Source organism: Lagenorhynchus albirostris, chromosome 9, assembly GCF_949774975.1.
Source record: "Lagenorhynchus albirostris chromosome 9, mLagAlb1.1, whole genome shotgun sequence".
In the NCBI taxonomy this organism is placed as follows: Eukaryota; Metazoa; Chordata; class Mammalia; order Artiodactyla; family Delphinidae; genus Lagenorhynchus; species Lagenorhynchus albirostris.
The window spans coordinates 2,122,332-2,136,351 of record NC_083103.1 but is presented as its reverse complement, the minus strand read 5'-3'; the positions used below and the strand labels follow the sequence as shown (position 1 = coordinate 2,136,351).

Genomic DNA, 14,020 nt, shown 5'->3' with positions numbered 1-14,020 from the left:
GTGGGTGCCCCGGGAGGTGGGCAGGGCAGCCCCCCCCAGCCCCACCCTCTCCCGCCAGCAGATGCTCTCGGCACCCACTGGACATTGAGGACCCCAACAAGGAAGCCCAATTGGGAGACAAAGGCCGGACGCCGGGGACAAACGCTCACGGACGTTGTCGGCGGGAGCGGCCAGGCAGCCAGGCGAGGCCCACAAAGGGGCCGGGGGCGGGGCCGGGAATGGGCCTGGGCTGCACATGCCACCGTTGCCCGGGCGACGGCCCTCTCCCGGAGAGGTCTGCTGGGCCATTGTCCGGGGCACACAGGACGTGTCATACACCAGATGGCCGTGTGCTGTGTAAGTCAGTTATCGGGGGCAGAGTGAAGGAATGCGGCCGCGCGGCGGGCTGGGGCGCCATCTGTTCCCTCAGACCGCGGGCACCGGCGGGCATTGAGCTCCTGGCCGGCCGGCCCAGCCTCCACTGCGGCTTTAATTAGCTAATTCCATAATTGGGCTTTATTTCAGGTAAATTGCATTTCACACCCGAGAGGGCTGCAATGGCCCGTCCAGGAGTGAAGCACTCGGGCACTTCGTGCGCAGTCGATAATACGCAAAACAAAGCCGGGCTGGGTGCAGGGGCCGCGCCCGGCCCAGATGGGCGGCCCGAGCGAGTGCCCCGAGGGCTGGGGGCCGTGCCCGGCAGCGGGCGGGGCGGGGGCACCGTGGAGGGCCCCGCTCTCCAGCCAGCCGCCTCCTGGGGTTTCCACAAATATTTACTCAACAAGGAAACAACAGCTTTTGCCTTTCCAGTAATTGTTGCTCTCGCCCCTCCCCCCCGGGGGTTTGGGCTGGGGAGGCCCCGGGCCCTCGCTGGCCCTCTTCCCCTCCCCCACACCGGCCAGTGCCCGACGGCCAGACGTCCCCTCGGGTGGGAGCCAGGGCTGGGCTCTGGGGAGCCCCTGGGGCTCTGCAAAGGGGGACCCAGGCCCCTCCCCTCCCACAGGGGCCCAAGCTGACGTTCCGCACGGACCAGGAGTTCCTGCTTTGCGGCCACCTGGGCACCTGCCTCCAAGGAGACTGCAGGGGTCCCGTCCAAGAGGGAGGTTGGGGAGGGCTCCAGGCAGGACCTGGGGGGAACGGAGCTGGGCCTGGAGGAGGCAGGGGCCCAGATGCCCGTGGGCAGCAGTGGGAGGCTGGCAGTGGGAGTGGGGGCAGGTGCTGTCCTGGAGTTAAGAATTAAGCCCGAGACCTGAGAAGTGCGTGTGGGATGTGAATCCTGAGGACAGGGTCCCCAAGCTGCTTGTCTGGGGGCGATGACCCTCACCTGTTCGCCCCTCCCCCCTTGAAGGGTCCCAAGACCTGGGGGTGGGGCTGGTCTCATAAAGGGCTATCAGGGAGAGCTTCCTGTAGGAGGGGGCTTTGAGCCTGGCTGGAGACCAAGGGAGTGGTTTCAACAGATGGAGAGGGGACAGGAGAACCCCCTGGCAAAGGCACCAGCAAGAGCAAAGGCTTAGCGGGTGGGCTGGAGCCCGACCTTGGGTCGGGGGGACAGGAACAGCCCGGCCTCCAGGTGATCCTGGGTCACTGGCGCCACCCCATTCCCAGGAACCCCAGGCCAGGGGGTTGAGGCTTCTGGGCCCCCTCACCGGGGTGGGCACAGACGGGGTGAGGGGTGCTGGGGTGTTGAGGGGTGGGCAGCAGCTCCACGGGAAGCCAGGTTGTCCCCAAGATGGGTCGCTTGCTCCCCCAGGAAAGGAGGCGAGAGAAGGGCAAGATCAATTTTGTGATTCCACATTTATTAGGAAAAACCTGAACGGTTAAGAATCAAAATCACACTGTGAAATTCATTAAAGCACAGGTTCCAAATCACCACAGATTATTCTGATTTCGGCGAGGCGGAGCAGGCCAGAGGAGGTGGGTCTCGCCAGAGGTGGTGGCGCCCGTCCGCTCCCCTGCGGCTCAGCAGCGGGTCGGGGAGGCCACCGTCTGTGTGTCTGTCCAGCTGCTTAGACCAGGCAGGGAGCTGGAGGTGAGGCCCACACGCAGAGCGGGGTTTGGGGACCCTCCTCTTTTCTCCGGAATGGGTAGGAGAAGCTGCCAGTCCAAAGTGGGGGACCTGAGCACCCCGGTTCCACTGGTGGGCAGCCCACCCCCAGTGAAGAGCTCTGGCCACAGCGGTGGACACGTCCCTCCCGTTGGAAGCTGTGGCCTCAGGAGCAGCTCCCCGCCAGCTCCTGGCCTGAGTCAGCATCTCTGGAGCTTGAGGGAGTCAGGCCCAGGCCCGGGGGGGCCTTGATTGGGCCTTGCCCGTGGGCATCCTTTGTTCGGCATGGGCTGGGCCTGCCCTGCCCTGCCTGGCCTGCCTTCTCCCTGGGTCCCCCTGGGCCTGGCTTTGAGGCTGGGGGTGGGGTCCTCACAGATCCTGTCCAGGCCGTCCCTCTGTCTCCCCTGAGGAATGCCCCGGGGCCTGCACACAGCTGTGCGGCTCCCTGGCCATACATGGGACAGACCAAGTGCCTGGGATGCCCGGCCTGACCTCCTGCCGCTCTGTCCCGAGTATCAGGCAGGCAATGGGGGGACCCCGGTCTCGGAGCCGAGAGGCCCCTCCTCCCAGCACCCAGCCAAATTCTAGTACCCGCTGGCTGGGAAGAGGCGGTCTTGAGCCCCCCAGGCAGGCCGCAGGGCCCTGTCGTCCACCGGGTGTCTGGGGCCCTGGAGGGCGGGACTGCCTTCGAGAGGGGGCTGAGGCCTAGCGGTGCCTGTGCTGAGTGGGAGGTGGGGTGGGCCGGGCAGGGCTCCTCCGGGCCTCCCCTCTCAGGCCTGGGCCCCGAGCCCCCATCAGGAGCCCTTGTCGGGGCCCCCGCGGGGCACGGTCAGCTGTTCGTAGGTGGGTAGCGCGTTGCTGGGCAGGAAGAGCTCGGGGTTGATAGAGCCACTGCTGTGGGGCTGGACCACCTGGGCCCCGCCCCCGCTGGAAGGCCGGCTGCCCGGGGAGCCTCCGTGGTGCTGGGCGAGCAGCTGGTGCAGCATGTCTGTGATGAGCGCCAGCCTCTGGTCCAGCTGCGTCACCTGCGGGGACAGGATCAGAGGTGAGCCGGGCGGTGTGCAGGTGGCCTCAAGGCCTGGGTTCCTTGAGGGCCAGGGGAGGGACGGGGCCTGGCCTTGGTCACGGCCGCGTGCGCGTGTGTGTGTGTGTGTGTGTGCGTCCGTGGCCCCTGTGCAAGTCTGCACGTGTGCACACACGTGCGTGGAGGGAGCCCCGCTCTGCAGCCCTCACCTGAGACCCAGTGGCTGAGCAGGTAGCAGGGCGGGGCCCCTCCCCTGCCATCTACCCCCACCCCCATGCCCACCAACAGGGTTTGTGCCTCAGGGTGCTCTTGTCAGGCCGGGCAGAGTCCCCAACTCAGCAGGGGCACCCCCATCTTCCCAGCTGAGCCCCCAAACCTGTACCAATCCCCAGGGGTCAGCCAGGGCCACACGCCCACCATGCTTTTCCCAAAGGCCTTTCCCACGCTGAGCACTGGGGTTGCCCACCCCACGAGGTGGGGTCGCCCCATGAAGCTGGAGGGGAGGTGGATGGAGGATGGACCTGGGGCTGCAGGTACTTAGCAGGGGCTGCTGGATGGCCAAGATGGGGTGGGGCTGGAGTGAGCCCCGGGGGTGGGAAGAGGACCCCAGGGCCCTCAGAGCAGGGGCAGGGGTGAAGCAGACGTCCTGGCATGAGCCGGCATGAGGCGTGGCTCACCCTGGGGCCTGCAGTGCCCTTGGGGGTGGTTCCCCCAGGGTCTCCGGCAGAAAATAATACCCGCCTTGGGTACCTGGAACACTGGAAAGACTAGAAACGATGGGGGAGGGAGCGGAGGTGGCCAGATGGTCACCGATAAGGGCCAAGCTGCGAGAACACAGAGCTGCTTCGGGGGAGAGCGTGGCTGGGGTAGACGCCCGGGGACGGCTCCGCCAGGGGTCAACGCCGGGGCTGCGGACGCGGCAGGCCGGGCTGGCTGGGGCCGGCCGTCCACCTGGACACACACACGGTCCGCGATGTGTGTGCTCTGAGCCGCCCTGGGCCAGACTGCCCCAGGACCCACCTGGGCCCCACTGCTGGCGGCAACATCCCCACCCCAGGACCGGACGGAGCCGGGTGCTGGCCAAGCGGGTCAGCCCCGGGGAAGATGCTGTGGGTTGAAGAGGCCACAAATGCTGTGGAGCTGGGTCCCCGGGTTGGCCCGGGTTGGGCGTCAGAGGCGGGTGGGGCAGACCACAGCCTCTCTCCCACGGTGGACGGTGGACGCTGAGTCAGGGGGAGGGCAGGGCTGGCTGAGGGGGAGAAGGGGAGGGTTCTCTCCTGAGTTGGGGCCACGGGGCTCTCTCGAGACCCAGCAGCAGGTAGGGCAGGATGGGGGCTGGAGCGTGGAGAAACAGCCCCCCTATCAGGACGGCTGCCTGTGACCCACGTCCCCAGCTTCGCACAATGGCGGCTGCAGCACTGAGGCCAGTGCTGTCTCCTGGGGCCTCCTGGGCTCCCCTGCTGCCTCTGCCTCCTCGGACTGTGCGGGGGACTGAGACCTCCTCCCCTGCCCCTGGGCCTGGGGACAGGGACAGCTGCATGTCTGAGGCCCCCTCAGCCAGGCCAGGGGGGCCTAACCTATTTTCTCAGACACATCTGATACCGGAGCCCAGGCTATAAAGGGAAGGGGGTGCAGAGCTTCTCTGGTTTAGCTGGGCTAGAGCCTGAGGCCCTCACTCAGCTCTCCCCACCCCTGCATTCCCCCGGGTGCCTCCCTGACACCCTAGTCCCACCATATGCTGAGGCCACCCACAGACGCAGGCCCCGAGGCCCCAGGAGAAGAGTCTCGTTTGGGGTCTCTGGCTGGGACCCTGGCAGCCCAGCCAAGGGGGGCTGGGGAGGACCCTCTCCTCGGCCCAAGACCGCCGGGCCCCCAGTCCCGCTGCCCGCCTATGCCCTGGGAGACCCGTGGGGGACCCTGCGCGCCTGGTAGCCTGGAGCGAGCCTTGCACGAGGCTGGTGCGGGCGAGCTTCATGTTGCTCCGCTGTGCAGGCCCCGGCTTGGGTATTGATTGGTTTGGCACCAATTAGAGCACCAAATACATTACAGAGGAAAATTTGTGGTTTCATAAATTTTCACTTTATGCCACTTGAACATCTGTTGAAGCCCCCAGCAGGGCAAGTGGGTATGGAAGCCTTTATAGGGTGTTCTTGGGAAAAAAGGAAATGGAAGAATGGCTGGGATTCAGGAAGGGGTGGGGCTGCCGGCACGGCTGGAGAGGGGGCGCATCCCAGGGGGTTGATAGCACAGCCCCCACTGGGAGCAGGCGGGAGGCTGGCCCCAGGCCGAGCTCGCCCTCAGGGGGCCACCTGGGGCACTCAAGCCCACCTCGGCCCCCTGGGCTGCTGCTCATGGGAGATGGGGCTTTGGGGGGGCTCACCGGGCTCCCTGGTCCCAGGGGACATGCTCCCATTAGCCAGACTGCTGGAGGTGGCAGGGGCGCCGGGGGTGAGCTCGGATCTGGGCCAGAATCCCAGAGCCGGCCCAAAGCCTGGGCCTCACGCCTCCCCCTCCTTCTCGCACAGGAGAGGAGCGGGTCTGGGGAGGAGGTTAACATGCCGCCACTGATGTGACGGGAGAGAGAGCAAGTGGGGCAGCCCGCAGGCCAAACCAGACTCCTGCCAAGCCCCCCGGCCACCTGCTGAGTCCTTCTGGCCCTCTGGCCACCCTCGGGGTCCCCCTGGGTCTTCCTGGCCCCCTGCAGGGTCCTCCCGCCTGCCCAGCCCCAGCCTGATGGGCGGGGATCCTCGGAGTCACCCGCCTGGTCCGGCTTCAGGGCGTGGTGATCACCGGGTGGGCCAAGCCCTGTGAAGCCACGTCTCCCCCCACCCCGGCCCCCCGCCCTTGGTGGCTGACCTCGGCGCCACACACCTGGGGCTGTCTGCTGCTCGTCGCTGGCTCTGGGCTGCCTGAGCCTGCCCTGCACTGCCCGGCCCCTGGGGCCCGGTGATGGCCTCTGCCCGGGTGGGCTTCCGTCCTTCTCAGCGACCGATCCCCTGTCCCCACAGTGTGGGGTGAGCCTGGTCAGGCTGGTCCAGGAGGCCAAGTCAGATCCCACGCTGAGACCTGGCCGCTGTGCTGTCCTCCCTGGGCCTCAGTTTCTCAGCTGGGAAGTGGGGGCATTCTGCTCCTCCCATGGAGGGGCGTTCTTGAGGATGGAGCAGGACAGTCGTGTAGGAGCCCGTGCCCGCGGGCTCTGTGAGCGTGACTCACACCTGCCACGCTTCTCCAGGGCTGAGCACGTCCCAGAGAGATGGCCCCTGTGTCCCCCCGCCCTGGGTTCTCCTCCTCCCAAGGAGAGCGCCTTTATCTTGCTTCATGTTCGATGGTGACACCCAGTGAGCACTTCATTCGGCCGGAGGGAGCGGCCTGAGCCGATCCCCAGCCGCAGAGAAGCGCGTGCCTCCGGGCAGGTGCCCAGGTGAGGCGCTGTCACCCGCAGAGGAAGGCAGTGCCCGCTCGGGGACCGGGACGGGACCGGGACGGCGTTCCCCGGGAGCCGCTGGGGCACATCAGTTTTGGGGATCTTGGATCTCGTCATTATTTGCAATTTGATAGTGACCAAAGGGCAAGGCCAACAAAAGCTCCCTTGTTCCCTGCCTCCATTCACCAAATTAATAACCATAAGAGGACTCCCGGCCCTCAGAAGAGAAAAAAAGCAATTAGAATAACAACCAGTTAGAGAGCCCCGGGCGGTGGTGACAAACCCAGGGGACGGGATTCCTGTTTGATGTGCTTATGAATTTGTTTTCAAAAGAAAATCTTGAAAAAGAGTCTTTCAAGGGAAATTTTTGCAGAACCTGCTCGGCCTTGATCCCAGCTCTGGACCCGCCGATGGCCCTGGCCACGTGCAAGCCCTGGGCTGTCTCGGCCACACTGGCCAAAGACGGGCAGGGGTGGGAGACACCGAGGCCTGGGGCTCGCGGGGAGGGAGTCCCCTGCCCTGGGGGGCAGCTCGTGGTGCCCCAGGGTCCCCGTGGTCAACCTCTAAAGGGGGAGGCAGGGCTCCCCTTGGGACAGCCCAGGGCCCTCTGCAGGGTCACAGGGCAAAAGACCTCTGGGCTCTCCTCTTGTGTGCAGACTGTGCCGGACCAAGAGTCACTGAGCCGCTCTCGGGGGCAATGCTCAAAAAACACCAGGCACTGAGCTGGATGCCAGCCCTGGGGCCAAGCTGGGCTGCTGGGAGTTGGGGGTTCCCGGTATGTCATGGGGTGCGCGGGGGCCTGAAGCTCCGGGGAGCCCTGCCCAAGCCCACATGCCGGCAACAGGCGCAGGGACATGACCATGACTGCTCAGTGTGTCTGTGCACAGGCCCGCTCAGTCCTCCTGACGCCCTGCGACACGGCTCTGCCCCCTTCACACCCCTTCACACACAGCAGGGAGCACGGGAGCGAAGCAGCCAGGGAGCAGGGGTTGCAGAGGGGCTGCTGCTGGCCTATCTCCCCCTTCTGCCCTGGCCACAGGCCTGCGGCACCTGCAAGGCCCAGCACTGCCCAGGTCACAAGCCCCTGCTCCCCGCTGCTCCTGAGCCCATTAGACAGGCGACACAGCTGAGGCCCGGGGACACAGTGGGCCTTGAGTCCCTGCATGCAGCTTGGAGGGACCAGGTGGGGCCCGCTCATAGCCGGGGCAGGTCCAGTGGCCCATGGCAGGGGTGCTGAGCCGGCCACACCTCCACCCCTGTCCCTATCCTGGCCGCCCAGAGAGGGAGCCCCGCGCTAGACAGCTCAGGGCCGAAACCCGCCTTCCCTGTGCAGGGCCCCAGCCACACCTCACAGTGCCCTGGGTGGGCAGTCCACCCTGGCCCCTCCCAAACATACAGTCTGTGAGGAGCCCCCAGCACGGGGCAGGACGCAGGGTATGGTGAGTGAATTCTGACCGGTGGGAGGAGTGCCCGCTCCCACCCCCATTGGAGCCCGGCCACAGCCTTGGACGACGGGCCTGCTGGACCCAGGAAGGACTCAGGCTGAGAGGTGACACTGCACCCCCCGGGCCTCGTGGCTGCCCGGTGGGGTTCAGGTGGTGGTCCTGGGCCCCCCCCATCCCAGCCCCCGGGACTCTGGGTTCTCCATCTCCATAGAATGCCATTTCTTGCCCTACCCCTGGCCCTGGCCCTCCCTCTGCAAGCCGCTGCTTGGTGAGGGAGGGGGTCACGGTGACCTGTGACCTTTGCCCCCTGTGCCCTCCAGCACATGCAGGTGATGCTGAACCCCCACATCTAGGGCAACGGATGCCACTGAGAGAAAGCGCCAAGGTGGGGGGACGCTGACTGCGTCCTGGTGTCTGCTAGACCGTGGCAGGAGGAGGGCCACCCTGATATGACAGCTGTGCTCTGCTGTCCTCTCACCCTAAGCACCCAGGCTCAGGCTAGGGACACACCCCAGGCCCACACGCTCGATCCCTGGGGACCTCAGGCCTGAACTCAGACCATAAAACCATGGTTTTCCTGCACCTCTATCGAGCCCTCTCTCTCTCCCTCTCTCGGCACCCACCCTGTTCCGCGCACATTTTCCTCATCCCAGAAAAGCACTCCAGAATCCCGCACCCTGCTCCACATTCTGACTGTCAGCAGAACTTGGGAACCCCCGCCCACCCCTGCTCCCAGCCCAGGCCGGACCGCCAATTTTTTATGCTAGGACTATTGCAGTAGCCTGCCAGGTAGCCTTCCCCCACAATGTGGTTCTTTCAAAACACAAACCAGGTCACATCGCTGCCCTACTCACAGCCTCCTGAGCTCCCCCCTCACTCCCAGGAGAAGCCTGAGTCCCACCTGTGGCCCTAGACCTGTCCCCCTTTGCTCTACGGTCTCCCCCACCTTCTTCCCTCTGCATTTACTCCAGGCCGCTCTGCTGGCCCTCAAACATGGCAGCGCGCGCCTGCCTCAGGCCCTTTTCCCCAGCGGCTCCCCTGCCCACATCAGCCACCCTCCACCCTCGGACCTCACCAAAAGCACTGATCGCGGCCATGTCCCTCCTTCTGCCACGGCCCCCCACCATCCCCACGCTGGTCCTTATTTGCTCCAGGGCCGCTGGCCTGCGGTTGTGTCTGCTCACTCCTTAGCTGGTTCTCCCACTGGAACTGGGCTCCAGGAGCCCCACTCCTCTGCCTGTCCAGAGGGCCCTGTTCACATTTGTGGAACGATTATGGTGGGCGCTACACAGCTCAGAGCCTCCACGCCAGAGCCCCCGGGGAACCTTTCTGCCAAGGGGGAAGGGGGCGGTGGTGCGGGGTACCTGCCTGCCTAGGGCCAGCTGTCCTGGGGGGAGGTCCCTGCCCGGCGGGCAGCCTGGCCCCCGCTCCCGGGCCCAGCCCCTGGCGCTGGGAGTTTGGGAACGCCCCTCCCCCACGGCGAGAATGCGGGAACAGCACCCATAAATCATCCTTTCGTTAGAGCCCGTGGGGCTGGCCGGTCTCACAGAGCCGGGTATGAGTGGAAATAGATCACAGCGCTTCATAACATTGTAATTTATGGCAGGAGACGGTGTAATTGTGTTTATGACTTTGTTTTAGTGCTTTAGCTCTTGGAGAAAAATCAGCCCGTTTTCTAGCTGCCGAGGTTTTACTGCCAGTCCCCAGGGCAGCCGGCCTGCCGAGCTCTCTGTCCTGCGGTGCACGGTGCACCCAGCCCGATGAGGACACAGCCTCGGAGCCTGGCCCACAGCCTGCTGGGCTGGGCGCGCGCTGGGCATGCGGGCCGGGGCGGGACGTGTGCACGCCGGTCTGTGGGGGGCCCTGGGGAAGGACGCATCTTGGGTGTGCAGGCCGCAGGGCAGCGGGTCAGAGCCTGCGGGGAGGGCCTGGGCACACAGACAGGCTGCCTGGGCTCATGTCCTGCCTCTGCCGCTTCCTGGTTGGGTGACCTTGGGTGAATCACTTGGCCTCTCTGAACCTCAGTTTCCCCATCTGTAAAATGGGGATGCTGGTAGAATCTCCCTCAGCAGGATGTTGTAAGGATTGAATGAATTAATGCAGGAAACCACTGGAAAGAGTGCTTGGCATCTGGCAAATTCTGATTAAGTTTCCTGTTGACCATTTTACTGTAATTATTGTTAGTAATTTGCCTGTGTGCAGCGTGGCCTGAGGGCCAGTTGGCACGTATACGTGAAGACGTGTGTGTACGCGAGTACTCAGGCTTTACAAGGGCAGGGAGACTGCATGTGCAGGAGTGCACGCGCCGCCCCGGGTGTGGTTTTGCACAATTCCCTGTACCGTCCACCAAATCATTCCCTGAGCTGCCAAAGGGTGCAAGTGTATCTGCCTGGACCTCTGGGCCCCTGGGCCTTTGCACGTGCCACAGAGGTGAGCACCCTTCCACCAGGCGGTGATGCTGCTGGGATGGGGCAGCTCAGCGGGCGAGCAGTGGGGGCTTTGTCGGGTGCCAAGCGCACTCTCCTAACTGGGAGATAGATGCCACCATCTCTGGAACCCCTGGTCACCGACACACCAGCCGTTCTGCCTGTTTCCCAGGGTCCTCTGCCCAGGTGGAGTCCAGGCAGGGGGTGAACCTTGGCCAGAAGAGGTGGGCGATGTGGCAGCCACTTGCGCCCTGGCCCCTGGGACTGGTGCATTGGTTTAGTGTCATGAATCAGCCAGGGTGGGTGTTTCAGAGGCTGTAGACCAAGGCCTCTGTCCTAGCCACTGTCCCTCAAATCTCTCACTGTCTGGCTGCTGGGTAGCAGGTGATCTGAGCCGTCACCAGAGTCAGCCATGCCTCAGCTGGGTCCTCGGCACAGCATGGTCAAGGTCCTGGTCACCCCAGACCCTCCTGGGGGCCTGCCAGTTCCTGGCTGACCCTTGCTGACCACCCCTTAGGAGTGCAGGTTGCTCCCCTCTGAGAGAGTGTCACGATGGAGAGAAGAACCTTCTACCTGCCTCACGGATACACGCTCACCCAGGGGCAGCCCCACAGATGCCTGGGGTCCACCAGGCACCCGCAGCATTGCTTCCGTCCAGGCTGACTGCTGAGGGGGGCGGGTGTCAGGATCATTATCATAAACCAGGGCCACCTCTCCAGTGTTCATCCGCCGCAGCCGGGACAATCTCGCAGGCCCTCTACCCCACAGCCCAAGGACCCCCGTCTGCCGGCACCATCTCCACACAGACTCCCTCGACGCTCCGCCGCAGCTCTGCACTCTCCCGGGGGCCCCAGAACCCCGTCTCCACTGGCAAGCAGGTCTAACAGCATCTTGGTGCAGCAGGGCCCAAAGAGAACTCAGACTTGCCCTGCCCGCAATCCCATCCTCCCATCTCAGAAAGTGGTACCGACACCCACAGAGCAAAGCACTGGATTCCCCTGGCGCTCGCCCACGTCCCACCCGCTCTCGAGAGCACACGCTCTGAATCCAGCACCGCCCCCCTCCACGCCCCCTGCCCAGGCCAGTGGCATCGCCGGCCTGTGCTGTTGGAATCGCCTCTACTTGACTGGTCCGTCCCCCTCCCATTCACTCCAGCGGCAGCCAGGCTGAGTTGTCTCCCTCTGCGGAATTACCAGTGCACCCAGAATGAAATCTCACCTCCATCCACAGCCCCTGAGCTCCGCGCCGCCCCCTCACCGTCCTCCCTGACACCCTTCTCTCAGATCCTGGGCACAGTCCTCTCGATCCTGCCTCAGGGCCTTTGCACTTGCCACTCCCTCTGCCTGGAAAACTGTCCTCCACCACGACATATAACCTGAGCTCAAATGTTGAGAGTGGGCTTCCCTACCGCGGCCAGGCCTTTGACCATGCTGTCACGTTCACGTCCCCAGAGGGTCTCCCAGAGCCTGGCACATGGTAGGTGCTCACTAAATACACCTGGGATGAATAGAGTTGGTGTTTCACAGATATTTGCTGGATGAGAAAATGAGGTCTCTGCCATCTCCCAGGGCCCCAGTAGTGGGGTGGGGGCAGATGTCCTCTAAGCCCATTGCTCCTTCCCTCCCCAGGATGCTGCTGGCCAGGCCTTTTCCTTGTCATTGACTTGTAAGGGCTCTTTATATATTAAGAAAGTTTGTCCTTTGACATGGACATCACACATGTTTGTTCCTGGTGTGCCGTTGGTCATGTGAATTGGTTCATGGCAATTATGATTATCATTTTTGGTCATGTCATACAGAATTTTATTTACTTTTTCACTTTTTTATGGAGTCAGAGTCGTTTGCCTTGTCCATTGCGGCTTCTAGATTTTGTGCACGCTTGGAGTAGCTTTCCCAGTTCCGACCCTGAAACATTTTTTTTCTAGGACTTTTTAGATCTGTATTTCACCCTTCACTCGTTGAACGGTGTGGGACTGATTTTGAGCTGCAGGCCTGCTTTCAGCGATCAGCCTGTCGATACATCACACTTCACTGAAGGATCTTTCTTTTCCCCATGGAGCTGGAACATTCTTTCGTACATGCTTTGCAGTCTACAGTGAACCGTCTTACTCAGGGTGGTCTTAATGACATGTGTGGCTAGTGGGTGGCAGGGCTGTTCTTTCTTGAGATGAAAGACATTGCTGGCTCCATCCGGGGGTCCAGCAAGGGAGGTGGCCAGGGGAGCACGGACCAGCTCTCACCTGGACAACCTCAGTGACCTCTGCCCTCAGCCCCACAGTCTGAGAGATTTTGCTTCTCTGCTCAGAACTCTGAGAAACCCCACTTTGAGCTCTGAACATAAAAAGAAAGTCTGGGGCGAGGCTCCAAGCTGTCACCCCTCCCCCAGGCAGCTCCAGCATGAGGCCTCCTCTCTGCCCTGCTCCCGCCTCTTCTCTCTGCCACCGCTGCCAGGAAGTCTTCCTGGATTCTCGCGTGGCTCACACCATCACCTCGCCCACATTTCTGCTCAAGGCTCACTTCCCCACGAGACCTCCTCGGGCCCTGAGCTAAACGCGGCGACCTGCCCCCATCCTCCATCTACTGTCTTTTCCTCCAGGACTCACACCGACCTCACTGGCTTATTTATTACATTTTCCGTCTCTAGCTGCCTGCCCCCCCACCCCCAAGGACGAAAGCCCCATGGGGGCTCTGCGTGTGCTGTGTTACCCATGTGCTCAGTCGACACCCCTGCACGCTGAGCCACCTCCTCCCTCCAGCCGCATCTCTGTGGGGGCCACGTTTGTGCCCAGAGTCGTTCGCAACCACCGCCTGACTGTGCCCACTGAGGCCGCCCTGCCTGGACTTTGGGGAGGAAGGCTCGTGGGACGGCTTACGGAGGGGGCAGTGGCAGAGTCAGGGGGCCCCAGGCAGCACACAGCTTCCTGGGCTCCACGGGAGCCTCTTCGCTTGGAAGGGGGCCTGGGCAGTGGGGACCAGGATACACAGAGGCCAGGAAGCTGCCCACGGTCACCTGGTGGGTGGGCTGGTGGAGGGGGAGACCCTGGCTCAGGATGGGCGGGGCTTGGGCCTCCCAACAGGCTGGCCAGCCCCCTAGCTGGGGCCTCAGGGGGGTCCCGCCAGTAGAGGCCAAGTGGGGGCTGCCTGCCCTGCCCACATCGGGCAGCCCCAGGCTGGCCGACTCAGTCACCCTCCTCGGGGCCGGGCGAGCGGGAATGTAGGGCAGGCTGGAAAAAGGCGCTGGAAGCCGAGAGGCCGTGTTTGTGTTGGCGGCAGGGCGGAGGCCCCACCTGCATTTGATTCTCCCCCGCCTCCCCCTCCCGCGCTGCCCCTCTGACGAGCCTCGAAGCCCTGGAAGCCAGGGGGACGCCGGGCAGAACACTTTGTACTGGGAGCCAGCGAGCACCCGGCCACCCCAGCCAAACCCCCAGCCCCGGCGGGCGGGCAGGCGGGTGACACGCGGCCCAGTGACGGCGGGCAGGTGGGCAGGGGCCACCCAGCAGCTCCGTCATTAGAGTCCCATCTGCCTCTGTCTGCTGCTACCCTGGCCTGGCTGCCCCCGGCCCCCCTTCCCCACCCCCGCCATCTCGGGGCCATCAGCCAGGGTGTGGGCAGTTCAGGACCCCTGGGCCCGCAGTGCCTCTCGAGGTGGGTTCACCCTCCATGAGTTCCACAGCCAGCA

At 64.0% G+C, this 14,020-nt stretch overlaps 1 protein-coding gene across 1 annotated transcript in view; it reads right to left on the bottom strand.

Moving 5' to 3' along the window:
* Positions 1 to 1,775: 1,775 nt before the first annotated feature.
* Positions 1,776 to 14,020, bottom strand: part of KCNQ1 (potassium voltage-gated channel subfamily Q member 1) — a 356,598-nt gene continuing 344,353 nt past the window's right edge. Inside the window, exon 16 of the mRNA XM_060158207.1 lies at positions 1,776 to 3,048. Within this exon, the coding sequence (XP_060014190.1) occupies positions 2,818 to 3,048 (231 nt within the window). The 3' untranslated portion in view covers positions 1,776 to 2,817. The remainder of the gene's footprint in view (positions 3,049 to 14,020) is intronic.